The following is a 19743-nucleotide window of genomic DNA, read 5'->3' on the forward strand; positions in this document are numbered from 1 at the left end:
TACTGAACTAATTGAATTCCTCAAAGAAACATGCGTCATAAAAGCGTGAAGTATAATCTAAACTCAATATACAGACAGAATAGCGTCGGATTGTAATTCGAGTACACGAGAAAAGATAATTCTGTTACGCAGAAACTCAAACACAAACCCCTTTTCCATCATTTCTACTATTCATTGGGCGACCATGGCGTCCAACATTTGCTTGCGCCAATCTCGGAAGCCATGGGGCCCGCTTCCTTGCAACACCTCCAGATGGCGCTCGCATCCACCACATCGCATTTATTTTCGAAGCGTGTGCTTGCTGCGGTAAAGCTAAGGAAACTATGTTGCATGATTTATTAAAAGGTGAAGATGTCTGCTCAGAGGTCGATTTAGGCACCACTAGCCTCCTTAAAGCTCTTTGGTTCAGCGAGAGCAGTGAAAAAGTAAACATGGCCGCAATAGGGATTAGTGAGAGGCGATTGGAGGATTGGTAGAAGAAAAGTAGGGACTCGACAAAAAACAGAGACGTACAAAAGCAAAGTTTCCTATAGGGGATCGGAAAATTTGTTTGTGGGAGTTCATAGTGGCTTTTTTTTTTCTTGTTTAACCTAGGTAGGGCATTAGGCAGTATGACAGCAAGAGCTTGGTGGCGCAACCCACCGCCCCGTTCCAAAGGGGATTCTCATAACATTCATCCATCCATCCATCCATCCATCGCGTGTCGTTTCTACCATGAATACTTTGTTTAGCACAAAACAACAGACACAAGAAAGACGACAGGACAAGGCACCTTGTCCTGGCGTCTTTCTTGTGTCTGTTTTGCGCTAAACAAGGTATTCATGGATTCGCACCAACTAGCCCGCCAACGCATTGTGCTGAACCGTTTCTACCAGAAAGCTCGCTTTCGGGCGTAGCGTTCGGCGCAGCGTTTCCCAGCAAACATTACGGTTACATAAGCTGCAGTTGCCGGGAAGCGTGAGCAGCAGTCGGGGATCTTTTAATGGTATCACCTTCCACTCTTGAAGGCGAAGCTTAAGCATCCTCCCAATTTTTCGATTGGAGGTTGTAAAGGTGGGCTTCCCTTAAGTCGAAGTAAAATATATCATATGTACACATTTGCTTGCTACCACCCATACTCAACACGGTTAAAGGTGTTACACTAAAGCTAGAAGCATGACTCATTAACAGGCATTGCAGTTACACAGTTTTCCATACCTTATTGTAACACATAAGCAGTAACAATCGTCAAAACAATTTATGAGGAAAATAAAAGAGTCCCGCGTACTTATGGTGTGCTTAATATTGCGATATGGTAGACAGGAGCGAATAAGAGATATTCCGTACACTATGTGCATAAAAATGTCATAAAAAGAGGAATTAAGTACATACGTAATTCCCCCAAAAAAGATTATTCCGTGAGACGTGTCTGAGTTACGGCGACTCAGTACTCCATACAGAGTTCAACTCAATACAGAATTCCTGGCACAATCGGACATCTTGCTTCCCCTGTTTCTTTCGCGAGGCACTGACGGGTCCCCAGACCTGGCTAGTGAGTGAGTCATTGAATCAGTTAACGATCGAAGGAATGGGTGAACGGCACTAATGACCTGCACGCCGCGAAACAAATAACGAGCTGCAGATGCCGACATGTTGCCCTGTGATGGTACGAATAGCGAATTCAGAAAGAGCCTCAAGTTTTAATCGCCTGTACTTATAGGTGCTTCATATTTATCCAGAATGGTTCACAGTGTCATTGTATCTGTACTTCTCTGTGTCAGCCTCGATTTGTGTGATAGACAAAAAAAAAAGGAATAGAAAGATGAAGAAGACTTCTAGAAGCAAGGTAAAGGGAATGTTGCCGATTTTCATTTCTTTCCGGTATGTAAATTTTGCATTTTAATGAAAGAGAATAAATCTTGAGAGTATGCTGTCAAATAGCTAGAGTAGTAACAAGCTAACGAGGGTATTCTTTTTCCGCAAATCCTTTGCTTTACCTTATTGATGACTTTTAGTTCTAATGATTGCTTCTTCTATTTTTTTTCTTTACAAGGCCGGCTATGTCATAATAAGCGATACTTTATTTTATTGATGAATGGCTTCCTTCATACATTCATTTATAAGTCTTGCTACAATACCACCCTGTTCATAGCATATCCTTCACAGTGGGTTTGTGCCGTTGTTGAAGGTATCATCATCAACACCCTCTCCTTTAGGTGGGAACCATTTATGAATGCACGAAAAAAAAATAATATTTTGCACTCGGTGTTCACGCTCAGTCATCTCCGCTTGCGTCCCAAATTCACGATATTTTCTTCGCTGGGTCCCAAGCAAACTGCTTACATTGAGTTTCTGTTGGAATCAAATACCTCCTTTCCAAACATCGTCTTCATTAGTTTACGAAATTTACTACTTCACGGGCGTCATCACCAGTGTCATGGTATCCCTCACGCCGTTCCCGGAACCTTCCGCATCCGAAGCTCGAGGGCAGAGCGCTGAGAATCGGCCGATAAGACGACTTCGTCGACACGTTCGCCAGTGCACCTTCGTAGCGTTCACGCTAGCGTAGCTAGGTCGTAGGAAACGACATCTAGGACTACTCTGTAGGCTTCCTTCGCGGGACCGAGCCGTCCAGACGCCCGTCCTGCCTAGTACAGGATAGCCTGCCGCGAATTCGCCAGGGATCGGTCGTCATGGCTCAGGAGGTTTCCGGTAGCACCGACGACAGCACAGTAAATGAGACGGAAGCGGAATTCGTGATGGCCGACTACACGGAGCTCTGCCTGGTCCTGCTCGGACTGCTCTGCGTTGTGGCTCTGGCTGCGACGCTGGCCTGGTACCTGCTGTTCTACGTGCCCGTCGACGAAGGTAGCGTACGCAAAACCGCCAACTTCACGCGGCTTCTCGAACTGTCCCTCACGCGTACCGTGCAGCCGTGCGAGAACTTCTACCGCTTCGTATGCGGCGGCTGGAATCGGGACCACGCCCACGGTCACCTGAGCGTCGCCGACAAAGTCGCCGAGGAGACCATGATGCACGCACAAGATGCCCTCAAGAACGCCGCCGCAAAGGCTCGGGAAGCGAAGTCGCCGGCTAGAAATCTGGTCATACGCTCGGTCGGGCTCGATGCGACTCCGTCCTCGTCGAACGATAGCGGCTCTTTCGATTTCCGTTCGAACCAAAGTCGTCTACAACGAGCCCATGCGTTCCTGATGGCACGAAGCAGACGACCGTCCTCTGCTTTGATGCAGAAGACGGGGCACTCGGCCGTGCTCAAGGCGGCCGCCATGCTCGAGTCGTGCACGAACGTCGTCGCCGAGAAGACGTCCGAGAGAGAGAAGCTGGCCGAGTTCATGAAGTTGTACACCGAATTTCCCAACGTACAACCCCAGGATGCGGACAGGCTGGTAGCTACCATGGTGGAGCTGTCGCTCACATGGAAGATTCACGTCATGTTCGTGGTCGACCTCTTCGTCGACCACGACGAGGACGAAGGGCGCCTGACCGTCGACATCGGCCGGAACGACGAACTCTTCTCGTGGTTGCAGCGGAGGAACATCCTCAAGGACTCCGGTAAGCTGGGAGAGTTCTTCCTGACCCAGCTACAGGCACTCCCAGGTTTCCAGCGGTCGGAAGCCGAAGCCACGTCCACCAAAATCACCGACGTGGACTCGCGCATCATAGCCGCTCTGCGAACAGACGACGAGCCTGCGCAGGCTATCAAGTATGACGAGTTGCCGTCGCTGGTTCCAGACGTCGATCCTCAGGTCTGGGTGGACGTCATAAACAAGCAGATACAGCCGTACTCCAGGATCGAACGTGACCACCACGTCAAGGTCGGCAACGCCCATGCTCTACGCGAGGTGGGAAGAGTGCTGATGCATGCCGACGAAGACCCCCTGCTCTTGCCCATGTTCCTCGGCTGGACCCTGCTTCGCCAGCTCGCTCCGCGAGCGTCTTATAAGGCGGCCACCTTTGTGTTCAAGGACAAGCAGAGCTACGTGAACGACTGCTTCCGTCGCGTCGTCGATGTCATGCCGCTCGCCGCTGGTTACCCGTTACTCAGAAATACACCGACGCCGAAGGCTGAGGTGAGGTTCACAGGAGTATCCAGGACGCCACCTCCTCTTTCACGCTTTTCACGTCGCTGTGCAATCGTGCAATCTCAAAGCTAGAAGCCGCCCCTCGTCTCTAGCAGATAAATTAAGGTGTCACTGTGATGTTTTTTTATCCAAGTAGAAGAAGTAGACAGACAGAATGTGTCTTCGTCTACGTTGATGAAGAATAGTTGCCTGTCTTCTCACGAACGAGAAGCGTCAAGGCGTCTTGAGAGCTGGGTAAGGCGTTCCGAGTAATAGACCCGTGGGATACTGCTGTTGCTGGTTCGTTATCTTTTTCCGGTGCGTGGTATTAGTAAGCGAGTCAGTCAGGGCATACCTTACACGTCATTTGAGAGCTTAGGTTACGGCTGTAAGCTTTGCTTGCGGCATACGCAACCACTGATTATCAAGATTACTAGGGTACTCGCATACAAGCTTGTTCAAGCCCTTTCAATCTCGTCTACAGTACGATCTCGGTTGCTGAGGTGGTAGGTTTCTTCTACCGGACGTTAAGGCTGTTTTTATGATTACCATGCCTCTCGCTCGATGCACAGACCCTGGCGAAGAAGATCACCAAGGACATCAGGAGGGAGTTCACGGCCATCTTCGCGAACACTCCCTGGCTGGACGAACCGACTAGAAGCGCGGCGGAGGCCAAGATCAGAAGCATGGACGAGGTCCTCGTCAAACCTGCCTACCTCGTCGACGAGGACGCGCTGGACCAGCACTACGCCGACTTCAACGTGCAGGACGACTACCTGTCCACGTCGCTCGGGGCCGCCAGCTCCGCGACGCGGCTATTCCTCGCCAACTTCGCCGCGGGTGTTCACGTGGCCACGCGAGACTTCAACCCGCTCGATCTGAACGCCTTCTACGAACGCGAGCTGAACGCCATGTTCGTGTCTGCAGCCATCATGCAGCCGCCGTACCTGGACGAAGGGACGTGGACGGCGTTCAACTACGGCGGCCTCGGTTCTGTCGTGGGACACGAGGTGATGCACGGCTTCGACGAGCGAGGCAAGGACCGAGACGCCCACGGCAGGCTCCGGGACTGGTGGTCTGCGGACGTGCTCGATGAGTACCGGGACAGGGTCAAGTGCCTTAGCCAGGCATATGGCGATGGCGGAAGCGACGTCGAGGCCACCGAAGAGGACGTTGCCGACTTCGCCTCACTTCCGGCCGTGCTGGGTGCTTACAGGTACCGCTCGTACATACAGGAACGCGGCCAGAAGCCGACCTTTCTGGAGTTCTCGGGGGAACAGCTCTTCTTTCTCAACCACTGCTTCAAGCTGTGCTCTCCGCACAACGCCTACGGTTCGCGGCGGCGTCGGAGAAGGCGTGGTCTGTACAGCACCGACGAGAACAGGTGCAACGTGCCGCTCATGCACCTGGTGGAGTTTGCCGACGCGTTCGACTGCCAGCCCCACGAGCCCATGGGTGTGCCGGACAGGTGCTCCTTCTGGGACCTGCCCGTGGGCCAGACGCAGATTGAAGGAGACGCGCCGCGCGGGAACGCTGACGACGTATCTGCGCAACGGACTCGCGCGTAGTTTCACAGCGCGATGGTTGTGGATACTGCGAGGATAGATTGTTGCATTGTTGTAGGCGTTTGCTGTTGAAGTTGACGAACGTTTACGTGCGAATCTTTCTAGGTATGTACCTTTGTATTAGCAGGAATTAGCGGCATGTGAAATATTTCGCCCTTGAACGCAGTCTTTTGTACAGTTTCGTTCTTAAAAGGGGTAAAAATGTTGTGTTTCTATTGACTTTCCTGGCGTAAACTGACTTTGTGTTGAGGTACAAATTAGTTTTCTGTCAAATCACTCTTTTTTGTGATACCATCGACTATCACGAATTATCTTTAAAAAGGTTAATTGCTTGTTTATCAGTGACTATGTTTGGGAGCGAGTCATCTCCCTTGACTGGGAGGGATGTGACCATTCTTTCAAGATAGAATTCTAACCCATTGTGGTTAGAAGTGCTGTTATTACCGCGGTGTCCTCGAAGTGTTTCCAGTCATACGTATTTGTTCGTACGTATTGATGCCGTGAGAGGCCTTCTGTACACGGTAGGTTTTGTAGCTTCTTGTTAACGGGTGGTTTTGAATTCGCTTTCTTTTCCTCTCGGGCACAAATGATCGTTTAAGGTGGCTACAGTGGAACTTCAGGTGCTCTTAGGCGAAGAGGTGCAACTAAACTTGACCATTCTCGACCGCCGTACACTAATACCGCGAGAATAAGATATCTGCACCAATCTGAGAGTCCGGTGCAACTCGTAGTGCGATGTGGCCTACGCGTCACCACACGTAACGATGGCTGTTTATTCCCATGCGATTGCTTTCGCTGACACAGTCTCTCACTCTGAACATTCCTAGGTATGATGGTGATATTGGCTATTAACACGAGCTGATACAACGCTCTAGAGACTCTTGACACTTCCACGATGCCCTTTGTTCTATTGACGTGAAATAATGAATTCCGGTTATTTTTTGCACGCCGATAAATATAGGTTAACGAAACCTACTGGAGTGCTGCAGCTGTCAATCCTACTTCCCGCGGTCAGAGTGTCTTGAAGTTAGCTTAAAACGCATGTCAGGGTTACCAAGCCTTCCGCTAACACCGCGGAAGCACTTCAGGCAAGCAAGGGTCAAAGTGAGGAACTGGCTAAACGAACGATCCATATATTTGATCGGGGTTGTTTGAGAAGTATGGGAGAGGCCTTTGCCCTGCAGTGGGCGTAACCAGGCTGATGATGATGATGATGATGATGATGATGATGATGATGATGATGATGTATTCAGTCGGCAATAGGGGAGCGCTATCAGAGGTGAGAAAGGCTCGCGGCACGAGATATGCAGAATGTCGTAGCGGCGACCAATTAGCCTTCTTTCATCTTTCTCATTCAGCTTTGAAACTAGCGCATCATTCACGGCTAACGTAGGCCCTCTGAATCAGCGCACGACGGGGGTACAGCGTCTTGCGTATACGTTGTACAAACTTCGCCGAAGGCTGGAAATATATTTACCCTACTTCAATGGGCAACTTGCGTGATTTGACATCCGATCACTAGCACAAAAAATATATATCACAAATTCTTAGCGTAAGCAAATGAATTTTGCGTAATCTCGCAGTTTGAAGAAGAAAACGTAAGTTTATTTCTTAGTTCTTATTTTCTGTACTTTCGAGCTATACTTTCGGGTAGATTACAATTTCCGTCCTTCTGAAATTTATGTACGTCCCATCCGATTATAAAGCGCGAACACTACACATAACATCGTAAAATCTTACCCGTCGTGGTGGCTTAGCGGCAGAGCTTAGCGGCAAGTAAATCATGTACACAGAACTTCACAGAGTGGAATAAACCTGTTTCGGTTTTCTCTGCACGTATATATCTTCATGCTCGACTTCCGAGTAGATTGCATTTTATCCCTTTTCATCGGGAATCCCTACAAACCATATCTTCTTATAAAGCACAGACATCGAGAAATCTCGCTATCTTGCTTTGAACGATCGCCTTTTCCTGGCCTTCGGTTCCTCCCTACAATGAATTGGCTCATCCTCAAGACAGCCCGGCGCGAACAAAGTGCTCGGTGAACTACATCGACAGGTGCTTGGAAAAGCTCATCGGTGGTGGTTGTGGTGGTGGAAAACTTTTAATGGTCATACATACAAGAGAGAGTTGGGAGAGGCCTTAAGGGCCAACCCCTAACAAAGTCTAGGAGGGGTCCCTACAGTCCGGGACCCCTGTGGCTTCTGCGGCGGCCCGGGCCCTAACCACGAGAGCTCTTTGGCTTTCATGGCTGATGGCTCTCACGAGAGCTCATCGGCGCAACACTGAGCGGCCTCGACTGAGTCGTCACAAAGTATTTATTCGCGACGCTGACGCCAACCTCAAAGGCAGCTGACACCTACAGGCCCAGGCGGATTAATCGAAAGTCACGAGGCTTTCATAAATATGCAAGAGAGATTACTTACATATTTAAATAACACAGATGGTAAGTGAATAAACGCAGCAGCAGCAGAGATATCTTTTGCTTGGGCGATCAGCCTCGATCAAAAATGACACAAGAATGTGTCAAGAACAGAGGGGTCATTTTTATTCCTCCAACAAGTTTCCTGTTACAAGATCAGGATAGTGACGTCAGAAACTGCTACACGCATGCTTCAGGGGGTCGGCCGAGGATGGGGCGGCATGAACAGGAAGCACTTGAAAGGCCTTCAATTTAATATATATCCATCAAGCCTTGAAAGTAGCAAACAACTATCTTTCTCGATAAATAACTAAGTAAACTAAAGCTAAAGAGAACAAAAGATGTAATTGCGACTTCTCAGAATTCTTTTTTTTTTGTTATGCGTCGTTTTGTATTGCCGTGATTACGAAGAGCTCGATACTGAGAATTACCAGCCTTATTATTTTTTTTCACGCGGCTTCTGTGACTGTTTTGTCCCTCTGCAGGGGTGTTTTTTTCGCTGCCTGTTTTCTAAGGGAAAAGGGCCACATCAACGATTCTAGCGAATTTTCGCTCGTGAAGTATCTAACGGCGTCCCGCGACGTGTAGCTTCGATCGAGTCCCCAGAAGCTGACATCTTTTTAATATTTCTTTTTTCGCGCTTCCCGTGTCGTGCACAGCGGTATACCCTCCAGCGATGACATTCATTATCCATTCATTGGTCGATTTATTGAACGTGCGGCCAGCGAGCGACTTGTTTCGCACGTTTCGTGACTGCAGGGGTACACGTACCGCATTTACTCAATTCTAACGCGCGCATTTTTTTTATTCCCGTCCCCTCGAAGAAGAAGCTTCAGCAGATGTGTGCCAACCTGAGCAACCGATGCATGGAATGCGGCGAAGCTGTGTAAACGACTTCTTTCGGCAGAAGTGTAGGGGTCTGCTTGCTGCCTGTTCTAAGTGATGATTCATCGCGGACGTTCTGGTCGTAAGGCCGCTCTGGGGCTTTCGTACTGGCTGCGTTGCTGGACCGCGGCGTCAGCCTGCACCGCCGCTGTCGTATACGCGAACACGTACCTGACCCCCATCGCGCAGCCGCTAAAGTGTCAGCAACAAATGTTACTGGTTACTGGCCAAAAAGGAAATATCGCACAAGGAAGTTTTCTATTCGAATGAGGTATATGCAGGGTATGTGCCGGTCTTCAACGAACCTCTCGCCAACTTGAGTCAGCGAGTATGCGCCACTGACAGTGCGACAGGCGAGGACCCATTTAGCAGTCTCGGAGGCTACGCGTGCGCCACGCTTATCGTCTCGGAGGCTACACGTAGAGTTCTCGGCAGCGCCACCAGGTGGCACGGCGTGTTTGGAAAGAAACGCGAGAGAGGAGCCCGGGTGCCGCATGGCACCCGGGCTCCGCGTTCGCGTGCACCGCGTTCGCGTGCACCGACGCGTTCGCGTGCACCGACGCCCCGCGCATCTCGGAGGCCACGTGGAGGCTTCGCGGCGGCACCGATAGATGGCGTCGAGTGTTCTTAGGGAACAGAGGTGGGAAGCCTTTTAGGGAAGTGCGAAAGAGGGGCGCCACTGCAGTATACGCCTAATGCGTTAGCTCGTTTAGTTGGTGGCAGTACGTTGAGTCGCTATATATTGATTCAGCGCTAAACACATTGCTGTCGACCATCGTCGCCAGATGGATTCAGCCGATTTTCTTCGGTTACAATGAAAAACGTGCTAAGTAACTAGTCAACAGCACTGTATTCATCATTTCTTTGAAATATACAAATCGGGGAAGGGGTGGCGTGTTAACGGCGTTTTTCGGCTGTGGCCGTTGGAAATTGACCGCGTGTTACGATCCAGGGTGCGTTATAAATGAGCAACTACAGTACACCGGAGGAGTGCACTTCGTTCGTTCCTATTACCCTGTTCTTTGTTTTACAGGTACCGGTTTATACGGTGCGAATGTGTTGATTCTCAGTGGCACTCAACTCGTACGTTTCCTGTCGGGCTTTCCCGCTACCTGCCGCAATTACCCGTGAGGTAATAAGGACTATAATGACAGCTAGTGATATGGAAATGACCGTGGATGACTGGGGAAAAATCGAACCTCCAGCTACATTCGTCAAAAAAATGTTTTGCGTCTGACCAACAACGCTCTTAAGTTGTCAAGGGTATGTCATTAACGCACTCTCTGTGTTCGCATCAACCAGCTTGGGTTAGGTTGTCGAAGCTTGGCAGTCGTATGCGTGTGTGACACACTGCTTTGTAGCTACGCGTGTGCGTGGAGTAACCGAGTGAGAGTGCAATGTGTACTGATGACGAATAGTCGTTAATGTGCGCTCAGTGTAAGCCGCTGTAGGTCGAGAGAAGATAAGGCGCAATAAAAAAGACAATGAACGGAAAGAAACAGACCAGACTACCGCTGACAGCTTGAAAGCCTAGCCCGATTCGCTTGATTAAAAGTGAATGTAAGCGGGAATGTGACGAAGCACATCAAAAGCAACTTGTTTCGTACGTCACAGTGAAGTGTTTTTTTTATTATTATTCTGGGGGTACGATTCGACTACCGTCAGTTGACTGATTTGGTGATCGAATGCGTGACTAGTTGATTGTGATGTTTGCTATTTGTTGAACAACTACGTAATAATAACTATTGCAATATATTGATAATTTTGTTTACTGAAATACAAGTTTTTGTTTTAGTGATTGGCTGATCGAGTAATTGCTTGTCATACTGAAGGCCAGTCAGTCGCTCTGTCAGAGTTATCTAGAAGACACTGAAGGACCGACCGACTCACTCACTCGACTTACTGTGTTGACTGCCTATACCTACACCTGAGAGACTCTAGAAGCCGCATTGCAAGGCGGCATATTATCTTTCCATCAACTGGGATTCTTTTAAATTGCGCTGTCACCTCAGTCAGTGTGAGCTCAGTTTGTCGTTGGAACACGACCTCGTGACCACCAAGCTGAACACTGCAGCCTGGCGGAGCGGCCGCCATTTGGATAACGTAAACATTTGGGCCAGATGGTGTATAGCACAGATCAGATTCTCATAAAGGAGGGATAAGACGGAGCTCGCAGATTTTTTTTTTCGCATTTATAAAGTTCAGGGTGAGACGCAATGACGCAATCAACTCGTACGGTTGCTACTCGGCGAAATGTAGGCGTTGCTCTTTTGTGGGTGCTTCGTCTAAGCGCTGGTACTGCAGAACCTAAACTACACTCGCGCACAACTTTTTGCGGCTATGAAGGGAAAGCTACGGGCACGTGGCGGCTGGACATGTGTTACTGCACCAAGTATAGTCCGGCAGCGTTTGACAGTGCTTCTGGTTACTCGTAACAGGCGATGAGTCGACGCAGCTTCCTCGTGCGACGGTTTCGCGTTTGCCCAGACGCGGAAGGGAAAAGCCGCAAAATAAGTAAACCTTTATACTCAGTGGTATGTTCTGTCTTATTATGCGAAGCATACTAGCCGCACAGCCACGCTCTTCCTTGCTGCGCCGCGCGCGGCCGCGTAGCTACCATATGACGTCATAACAGCAGCAAAGCGGACGCTTAAGCTTCGCCTTCAAGAGTGGAACGCGACAGCGTTCCCGTCGACCCGCCAAGGGGTGTAAGACAATGGGCTACGGCGCAGCGACTACGCGCCCCGCATCGGACGCGGTGAGCGTCGAGCAACGCAGCGTTCGGCGCGACAACGAAATGTGCGCCTGAGCAAGCGACGCACGCCTGAGCCGACGCCGACGACACCGGTTTTTCTGCGACACGAGCTCCTTAACGCTGTCGCGTTAAAATAAAGGCTAGTATGCTTCGCATCCTGGGCTTAACCTTAGCTAAGCCACAGCCAGTTTTAACTGTTTATAATAAGGTTTAAGGTGTTTAAAGGTTTAAATAAGGTGTTTTTAATAAGGTTTAAATAATAAGGTGTTTTTGTCTTCCCCGGCCTAAACTAACGTGGATTAAAAACGCGGGACTCTTTCCAGAAGCGCTCTCACTTGGGCGCATTCTGCCTCCCGTAGCTTTCCCTGCATAGCCGCAGAAAGTTGTCCGCGAGTATACATCACTCGGGGTTTCGCAAGTCCAACTTTTGCAGCGCAAGGCCACGCGATTGAGATGAGTTTTCGAGGTCACGGCATTGCCGAGCCGCATTTCATAGCATGTCATCCATCTTTCCAGCGACACTCGACTAGCGTGAAACAACGAAGGTTGGGAATGGGCGCTCATTGCCGCGTTTTGAAAAAAAAAAATCACGCGAGTGGCGGTAACTGCAGCGGCGTGGTCACGCCATCCGTGCGTAGTTCTCACGTCATCGGGTGATAACGGCTTTTCGGTAACGCTACTCCAAGCGCGGGTGCCACTTGCGACGATATATTGTGGGACAGTCCAGCACTTTGAAAACGGCGTGTCGTGCTGTGTCCTATATATCGGCCACTACGAATTATCCCTCATTTCTCTCAACCCGCGGTGGTTGCTCAGTGGCTATGGTGTTAGGCTGCTGAGCGCAAGGTCGCGGGATCGAATCCCGGCCACGGCGGCCGCATTTCGATGGGGGCGAAATGCGAAAGCACCCGTGTACTTAGATTTAGGTGCACGTTAAAGAACCCCAGGTGGTCCAAATTTCCGGAGTCTCCCACTGCGGCGTACCTCATAATCAGAAAGTGGTTTTGGCACGTAAAACCCCATAATTTTAAAATTATTTCTCTCTTTCTTTTTATCTGAAATTTAATTCTAAGGCCGGCGACGCATTTCTATTGGTTCTTCCAGCGCGGCAGAATGACGCACAGCTACTAAGGCGTCAGAACGAAATTCGGTGCACAATTAAGCAAACTTCATTTCATTTCAGTGTGATTTTAATCCATTTTCACGGGAAAGTAGCATATGTTTTACGATTGCTCGCAACAGTAACTAATGCGCTTTTCTTTTTTTTTCGAAATTGTTGTAACAATGTAACATACAGTATTTGTAGTGGTGTGCCTCATTCTCCACGATGTGGTCGTTCTGTAGTTCTTGTTGTTCTATTCCTGCACGAAGGTTCTGGTAATGTGGGCTGTGATGGAACATTCGCGTGCTGCCAAGGGGCTTGTATATTACACTCTCTGACTACGCGTAGGGTATGGCAGGCTGTGCTTGATTTATATGATGTTTTATTCCTCAGACATCTTTTTTTTTCTTTTCCCCATTCGCTCTGATTGTTCTTGTTGTCGTTGCTTTTACATTTCTTAGTCTCTGGGCTTTCTTTTTCGTGTTTGTGAGATAGCCGGTCCTTTGGTGGCCTATTTTCCCAGGCCCACCTCATGTAAAAAATAGCAATGATCGCGATAAACGAAAGAGAAGAGAACTGGGCAGAAACTGTAGCTCGGGTTACTTAGGAAGGCATCAGGGAACCATCCGCAAGGCATGCAGGAAGTGCGTGATGTCACGCACAGTAAAGCTTGTAAATTTAGAAATTCTGCGCATTCCGTGTGCGTCGACACTGGCAATCAACCGTGTCAATTGGTCCAAACTGTGTCCTTCCTGTGACGAAAGAAGATGCCTCCCACTTAGGCTGCGTTCGAATACTCGCCGCAAACGGCCAAGTGGACGGCTAAGCGGAGAGTCAGCTGTCAGCTTAGTTGTGTACGTAAACTGTCTCAGAATCTGGCCAGAATTGGAACGCACCTTTAGTAGGGACTTGCCCAGATTTGCAAGCGTAACGCTGTCTCCTGCTGCAAGCTGGCCTCCGCTACAGCGCCACGACCCGCTACGATCGTTGGATACGGCGAAGTTTGAATTCATACACAAGAGAGAAATTACAGCGCAGATGTAATATATACCAAATATTATACTGCTAGGTAGGTCACCATCCTAATAAGCGTAATCGCAAAACTTAACAGATGCGCAAAAGGGTGGCGAATACACAGATTAGTAGCCCAAATACATTATGCAAGAACAAATGATGTGAACGTGGTCCCACGAACGCCTCACGTTCAGACAGTACAGCCTACTATTCTTTTCTGCTAAGGGTCACGTTCCTGGAAAGACACGCAGACATCACAAATACACATGCGCGCGTTGGAAGTTTGTTTGGAGTGGCTACTCAAGAATGCATCCATCGAGGCGCTGCAACATCGCTTTTGTAAGAATGGCCTACGTGTTTCCAGGTGTCCAAAAGCTTGTCTCGGAAAAGGGCGGTAGTCCAGGTGATCTCTTTAAGTGAGTTGCACTCGAATGCTTAGTAAGGTTCCTAGCGAAGTTCAGGGAAATACGTGACAGAAAGATTCAGTGAATGAATAATGATCTCGCAGCACATCACTGTCATCTGCCTCTGACATTTCGGGTAAATCCCGGCGCGTAGAGTAATCTGCGATAGAGCATTGCTTAACAGTGCGTGTCCAACTGCGAGCAATCTCTCTTATTGACTTGCATACGTAAGCCGATGTTGGCAGCGGAGTACGTATCATCGGCTGTTCTTTGTCACGCACGAAAATGAAAGCAAAGGACTGTTTTCGCATATGACCACCAAACAACCCCCAAACGCTGTTCTCTGTGCTTTCCGTGTGCTTGTCGTCTGTTCTTCACTGCTTAGTGCAACCAGATGAGCGGAAGTGCAAGTAACTACTTCCACGTGGGCCTATCAAAAACGCACGCAAGGCGTGCTGCGAACTGTCACGTGACATGTCAGGCACTCACTTCCTGGAGAGCGCGTCACGCAGGTCATCGACATCCACATCTCAGACTGGATAAGGCGCAGCGTAGCAGGCTCAGGCAATCTCTCATTTCTGGAATTAACCACAGCAGACGAACAAGCCAAATGCAGGAAACAAACAGATGGCACACAAGTCTGCTTTTTTTTTTCTGAGTCTGCATGGGAGAACTATGCTTGTGCCGCATCACAGAACCGTTGCTTTCGGTGATGCGTTCCCCTGGTGTTTTCTTACCTAACGCAAAAGTTCGATGCTCCGCGGTTGCTATAGCAACACGGCATCTGTTCATCCTGTCGACGTACCAGACGAACAAAATGAGAAAACAAGCAGACGCGATGCAATGCATTGCTGCCTCCTTTGTGAGTTGTCAAGTGAGCTGTACTCCAGCATCATTATGAAACTGTAACTTTCGGCGACACATAATTTTAATCTTGTCTCACCTAAAACGAATGTCTTACAAATCAAAATACCCCACACCCACATTTTTCGCTAAATCCCGCCTCGCAAAAGGGTGTTTTTTGGGTGCTCGGAACACCCTCAAGGGTTTAGTGTGTTTTAGAGCTGTTGCACGCAAAAAAAGCGAGATTCGATCAGTCTGACAGGGCACGATCAACCTTTGGTCACTGGCAGTGTTCGCTTGCTTAACATGTGTTTTCCCACTTTGAATACGGCACTCCCTTAGTATTCTTCATAAGGATGAAAGGGTTTGAGGTTCGGTGTCAACAATAAGGTCTTAGAGACCGTGCGATACATCGCTTATACATGCCAGACTTCTACGAAGAGAATTACAAGTGATTAATCTCTTGTAATCAATTTAATTTCTTTTAGAAATTTTGTAATTAAGTGATGACTTCGTTTACATGGTAACGCTCACTGTAATTTGATTACTTTTTTTCCTTAACAAATTACAGATAACCAGTTATATTTCTGGCGAAGCAAGCTATGACAGAGGACGCAGCTTCGAGCGCTTAAATTTGGCGAGAGGAACAGTGTCCAAAGAGAGGAAAACATGTACATCGGCTACCTCCTTCTCACATGTCATACAGCTCCTACAGCTGTAGGAGTACCACAGCAGGAGTCCTGAAGCAGCGCCTACAGCTGCGTATCCACCACCTGAACATGGAGGGCCAGCAGATTTGCACATCTGTCTTGAAAGACATAAATATAATGTTGTCTCTTATAATAAGCCTCTCTCTATCTCCTCTCGCACTCTCTCTCTCTCTCTCTCTCTATCTCTCTCTCTCTCTCTCTCAGAGCTGCTCAGAGCTGCTGCCTACTTCTTCTTCGCTTATGCAGTCTGTGACTTCTCTTATGAAATAGAAGTTTCTGTCCGTTCAACGGATGTGTTTCTATCTGTTTGATTTATACGTCACACTTATAGACCTGTCTTTTGCGATTGTAATACGGGGACAATATTATTTGGGCTGAACATTATGTAGCTTTACATTAAATACATTAAAGATTTCCTCACCTTTTCAAGGAACGTGAACGCTTGCTGGCGTCCGTTACAATGAGTCGTTTAGGTCTAAATGGCTAACGAGTGAAGGGCGCCGGGTGGAGGTCCATCCCGTATTGGCTAACAAATTAGAACGGTGGTTCTATCTATGGCAAGATGGCGATGATCACTTGGGACGTTGATTCCATGAAATCATCTATGGAAGGTTTTTCAGGTTTTCACTGGCCCTATCGGGAGCGCCTTGTACCCTAACCCCAGCAACAACGAAGCGCTGGGTTTACCCAGACCCTAGCTACCACCGAGTCATTGTTCTATCTATGGCGAGATAGCGGTGCATGGTCACTTCGGACGTTGAGTAAAGGAATTGATCTATTCAAGATTTTTCAGTTTTTAACTGCCCCTGTCGGGGGTGCCTTGTACCCTAACCCCAGCAATAAATAAGCGCTGCTTTTACCCAGACCCTAGCTAGCACCGAGGTATTGAGTACCCATGCACAATCTTGTCAAAAGGGTGTTCAGGTTACAACACAGCCATTCTCTCCAGCGATCACATAGAGTGAGACTACGGTTCCGCTGCAGATGTCACACACGAACGAACGCTGATTAGGCGACGGAAAGTATGTCTTCTCTCTTGCTCGTTCTCGTTCTTATTTCGGCTCATTTGTGCTTCCACACGCATCGAAGACTGGCCGCCATGCCTACGTTGTAGAAAATCTGCGTGCTTATAAACAAGCGCTCATGACGTGCCAAAAAACACTGTGAGCTCACGTGGGCACTTTTCGACTCCTTCGCTTTTTATTGCTTCGGACAACAATCTATGCAAAGTAACCAGGGAAAACTTGGATCTTCCGTCTGGCAAACTCTCACGCAAACGAAATTCACGCCAGTAGCTACGCCCCCTTAGGCCGCGGTGTAAAACTGTACAGTGGTGGCAAGGCATAGAACCCGAACATTAAGCTTAGGTAATAAATTGTTCATTCTGCTTACCTAAAGTACATCCATGTTACTTTCGAGTGTGAAATGCATCGCTACAGGCGACCTATTTGGCGAAGTCACTAGCACGTTTGGCGGGACAAATGACGTGGGGCGTTTCGGTAGCAGGTGCGAAAGAATTGCATTTTTTTCCTCCTTTTTAGTAAAGCTTGCGGCGAAAACTTACCTCGTTCATGGAATTCGAGTGTGCGATTCAACTGTTTTTATCAAAGAAAACGTTGCATGACGTACTTTACAAAATTACTCTCTAAATTAGGATGACACTCTAAAATGCGCAAGACGTCATCCTACCACCTTCACTTGTTTTCGACGGAGTCTCCAGCACCTATGGCATAAAATTTAGTAAATTTCACGCATTTATCGACAGTCGATCGTGATTCGTAGCTGAAGGGCGTAGAGTTTAACGATAGCTGTTTTTCATCCGCATGGACTGCGACGGCAGCGACAAGAATCCTTCGGGGTCCTTATACGCTCTGCCGCTTGTCCATTGACAGGCGCGAGGCCGGTCAAGCGAGACCACACTCTCCGTCACTACCTGGTTCCTCCGCCCGCCGATAGGGGAACCGACCTCCCCTTCCTTCCCGTTGTGTTCTTTCTCGTGCTCGCGGCACCGCTCTCTGCTACGTGACTGGGGTGCCACAGCGATCGCGAAAACGAACGCCCCCTCCTCCCCCCCCCCCCCCCCATCGGCTGTTTCCTTTACTTTTCCCCCCGTGTTTCGCTCGTGGCTTTCCGTGTTGCTCGCACTGTCGCGTTGTGTGTACGGTTTTGCCGTGGATATGTCCCCGCCTTTCCGTCCTGTTTTTGCTGTTGTTTGCCGTCGTTCGGGCTGGCTCGTTCCTGTCAATGCGCCCGCGGTTTCGGTAGTGGACTCACGGCGTTCTGACACGTCGTCGGCGGGAATTGACGGTTAGGCCGGAACCGGGGAGCGTCGCGGTCCCGGCCTATGGCTGGCGAAGGTGGCTGGCTTTCCCGCTGACTTCCGCATCAAGCGATATATGTATATATATATCGACACCGCAGGTGCCACACAACTGTGGTAAACCGACTGACTGACGTGATGGAACAACGCCATCTTTCAAAGGAAATACTTAAAAGGGCACTAAAGCGAAACAACAAATTAGTTTAGACTAATAAAGCATTGCTTGAGAACACTGCAGGTAGTCATTTCAAAATAATAGTTTGATTATTAGACTAGAAAATGAAGGTCGAAGTATCAGTATTTGAATTTCGCGCCTAAACTCCAACGCCAGTACAGCAGTGTGACGGTACACCAGGGATTCCAAAGTATGTTTTCGCATTTGGGCCGCGTTGGCTGAGTAAAGGTTCCCGAAACTTGCCATGTTTAATATTTGGTTCCTTTAGAACACACTGTAGTTAACCTGTACCGATATATAAATAAGTAGGCCCTAGAAGATGCCATCAATATCCATGACGTCACAGCGACCAGGTGCGGAAACTTCAAGGGGCGTCGCCACCTGTCTTTTGTTCTTGCGCTTTTTCTGGCTTACCAAGCGTGTTGTGGTGGTAAGAGTGGTGTTTTTGGTGTAGTAGAGAGGCAATTTAGTGATCCAGATCATTTTTCTCTTTAGTGTCGTTTTAATAAGTCCGCTACCGCTAAAGAAGGGTCCCGCTCGGTGTGTATCTCTTATTTTCCCCTTGTCGCTTGTGTGTCGCAGACTGTGCTACTGGTGGACCCGCAGAGCTCCGAGTCCACCGACAAAAGCCGAAACGGCAGCAGCCAGCAAAAGGTGGTCAGCCACCGGTACACCTTCGACTGGACGCTGGACGAGAGATGCTCCCAGGTATCGCGCGCGCGCGCTCACAGCAAAGTGCGCCTTGGTGTGCCGATTTTGGGCGAAAACGGACAATATTTACACCAAATGGCACCTGCTTATCATCGTAACGACCTCAAAGGGGGTGGCATCAACCCACCAGAGGGGGGGGGGGTTGACACCACCAGGGGGGGGGGGAGGGTAGGCCAAGAGGCTATAGGTGGCTTTCATGATTGTAATAGGGTAACTAATTGAAAATATAATAATGATATTGAAAAGTAAGAAAAGTGACAGTGCAGTAGACACACTTTCTTGCTTCAGCAGTCAGCCCGAAGGAAATATCTTAAAAGAACGTCGGAGTGAAGGAACAAATTACCAATCATGTTGAGAGTGAAAGAGTAGCATTTTCAAAGGAATTGTCGTGTCGCGGCGCATACCGTACTTTCCTCTGCGCATGCTTTAGCACAGAAACCCGAAAGAAGTAAGCAAAATATTGTTCAAACAGCAGTCTAAGCTTTCTTTCTTGAGACCTAGCAAGAGGACGACGGACACAATGTCAGCCGTACAATTACAAACTGGTTATCTCTCGTTTATTTTTTTGTCTATTTGCTGTGCAGTCGTATAACGCCCCCTCACTCCTGTCATATCCATAACTAGGGCTACAGTATGTAAAAATAAAAACATATAACTTAAGGTGTCGAATGTTATCCAAATAAGCCGTGTATAACATATCCCTTCCGCAAAAACTACTGACGCATTCGTGCTCAAATATTGCACGGGAATGGCATTCCGCAGAATATTTTGTAGA

General features: G+C 48.7%; 2 protein-coding genes across 7 annotated transcripts in view; both read left to right on the top strand.

Annotated features, from left to right (window-relative positions):
• Positions 1 to 19743, top strand: part of LOC139048971 (kinesin-like protein KIF19) — a 214136-nt gene that overhangs the window by 66296 nt on the left and 128097 nt on the right. For all 6 annotated transcript variants that reach the window (XM_070523981.1, XM_070523983.1, XM_070523980.1 and 3 more), the window contains exon 3: positions 18840 to 18965. In XM_070523981.1, coding sequence (XP_070380082.1) covers positions 18840 to 18965 — 126 coding nt within the window. The remainder of the gene's footprint in view (positions 1 to 18839; positions 18966 to 19743) is intronic.
• Positions 2408 to 5845, top strand: LOC139048970 (neprilysin-1-like). The gene is made up of 2 exons (XM_070523979.1): positions 2408 to 4070; positions 4634 to 5845. Exons 1-2 carry the CDS (start codon positions 2673 to 2675, stop codon positions 5627 to 5629), a joined length of 2394 nt encoding a protein of 797 aa, XP_070380080.1. The 5' UTR covers positions 2408 to 2672; the 3' UTR covers positions 5630 to 5845.

Source organism: Dermacentor albipictus, chromosome 8 (assembly GCF_038994185.2).
Source record: "Dermacentor albipictus isolate Rhodes 1998 colony chromosome 8, USDA_Dalb.pri_finalv2, whole genome shotgun sequence".
In the NCBI taxonomy this organism is placed as follows: Eukaryota; Metazoa; Arthropoda; class Arachnida; order Ixodida; family Ixodidae; genus Dermacentor; species Dermacentor albipictus.

Bases quoted from the DNA above. Each gene is read 5' to 3' on its own strand.
- LOC139048970 (XM_070523979.1), top strand. From the start codon at position 2,673: ATGGCTCAGGAGGTTTCCGGTAGCACCGACGACAGCACAGTAAATGAG. The intron at 4,071-4,633 runs GTGAGGTTCACA...CTCGATGCACAG, and splicing joins CACCGACGCCGAAGGCTGAG to ACCCTGGCGAAGAAGATCAC.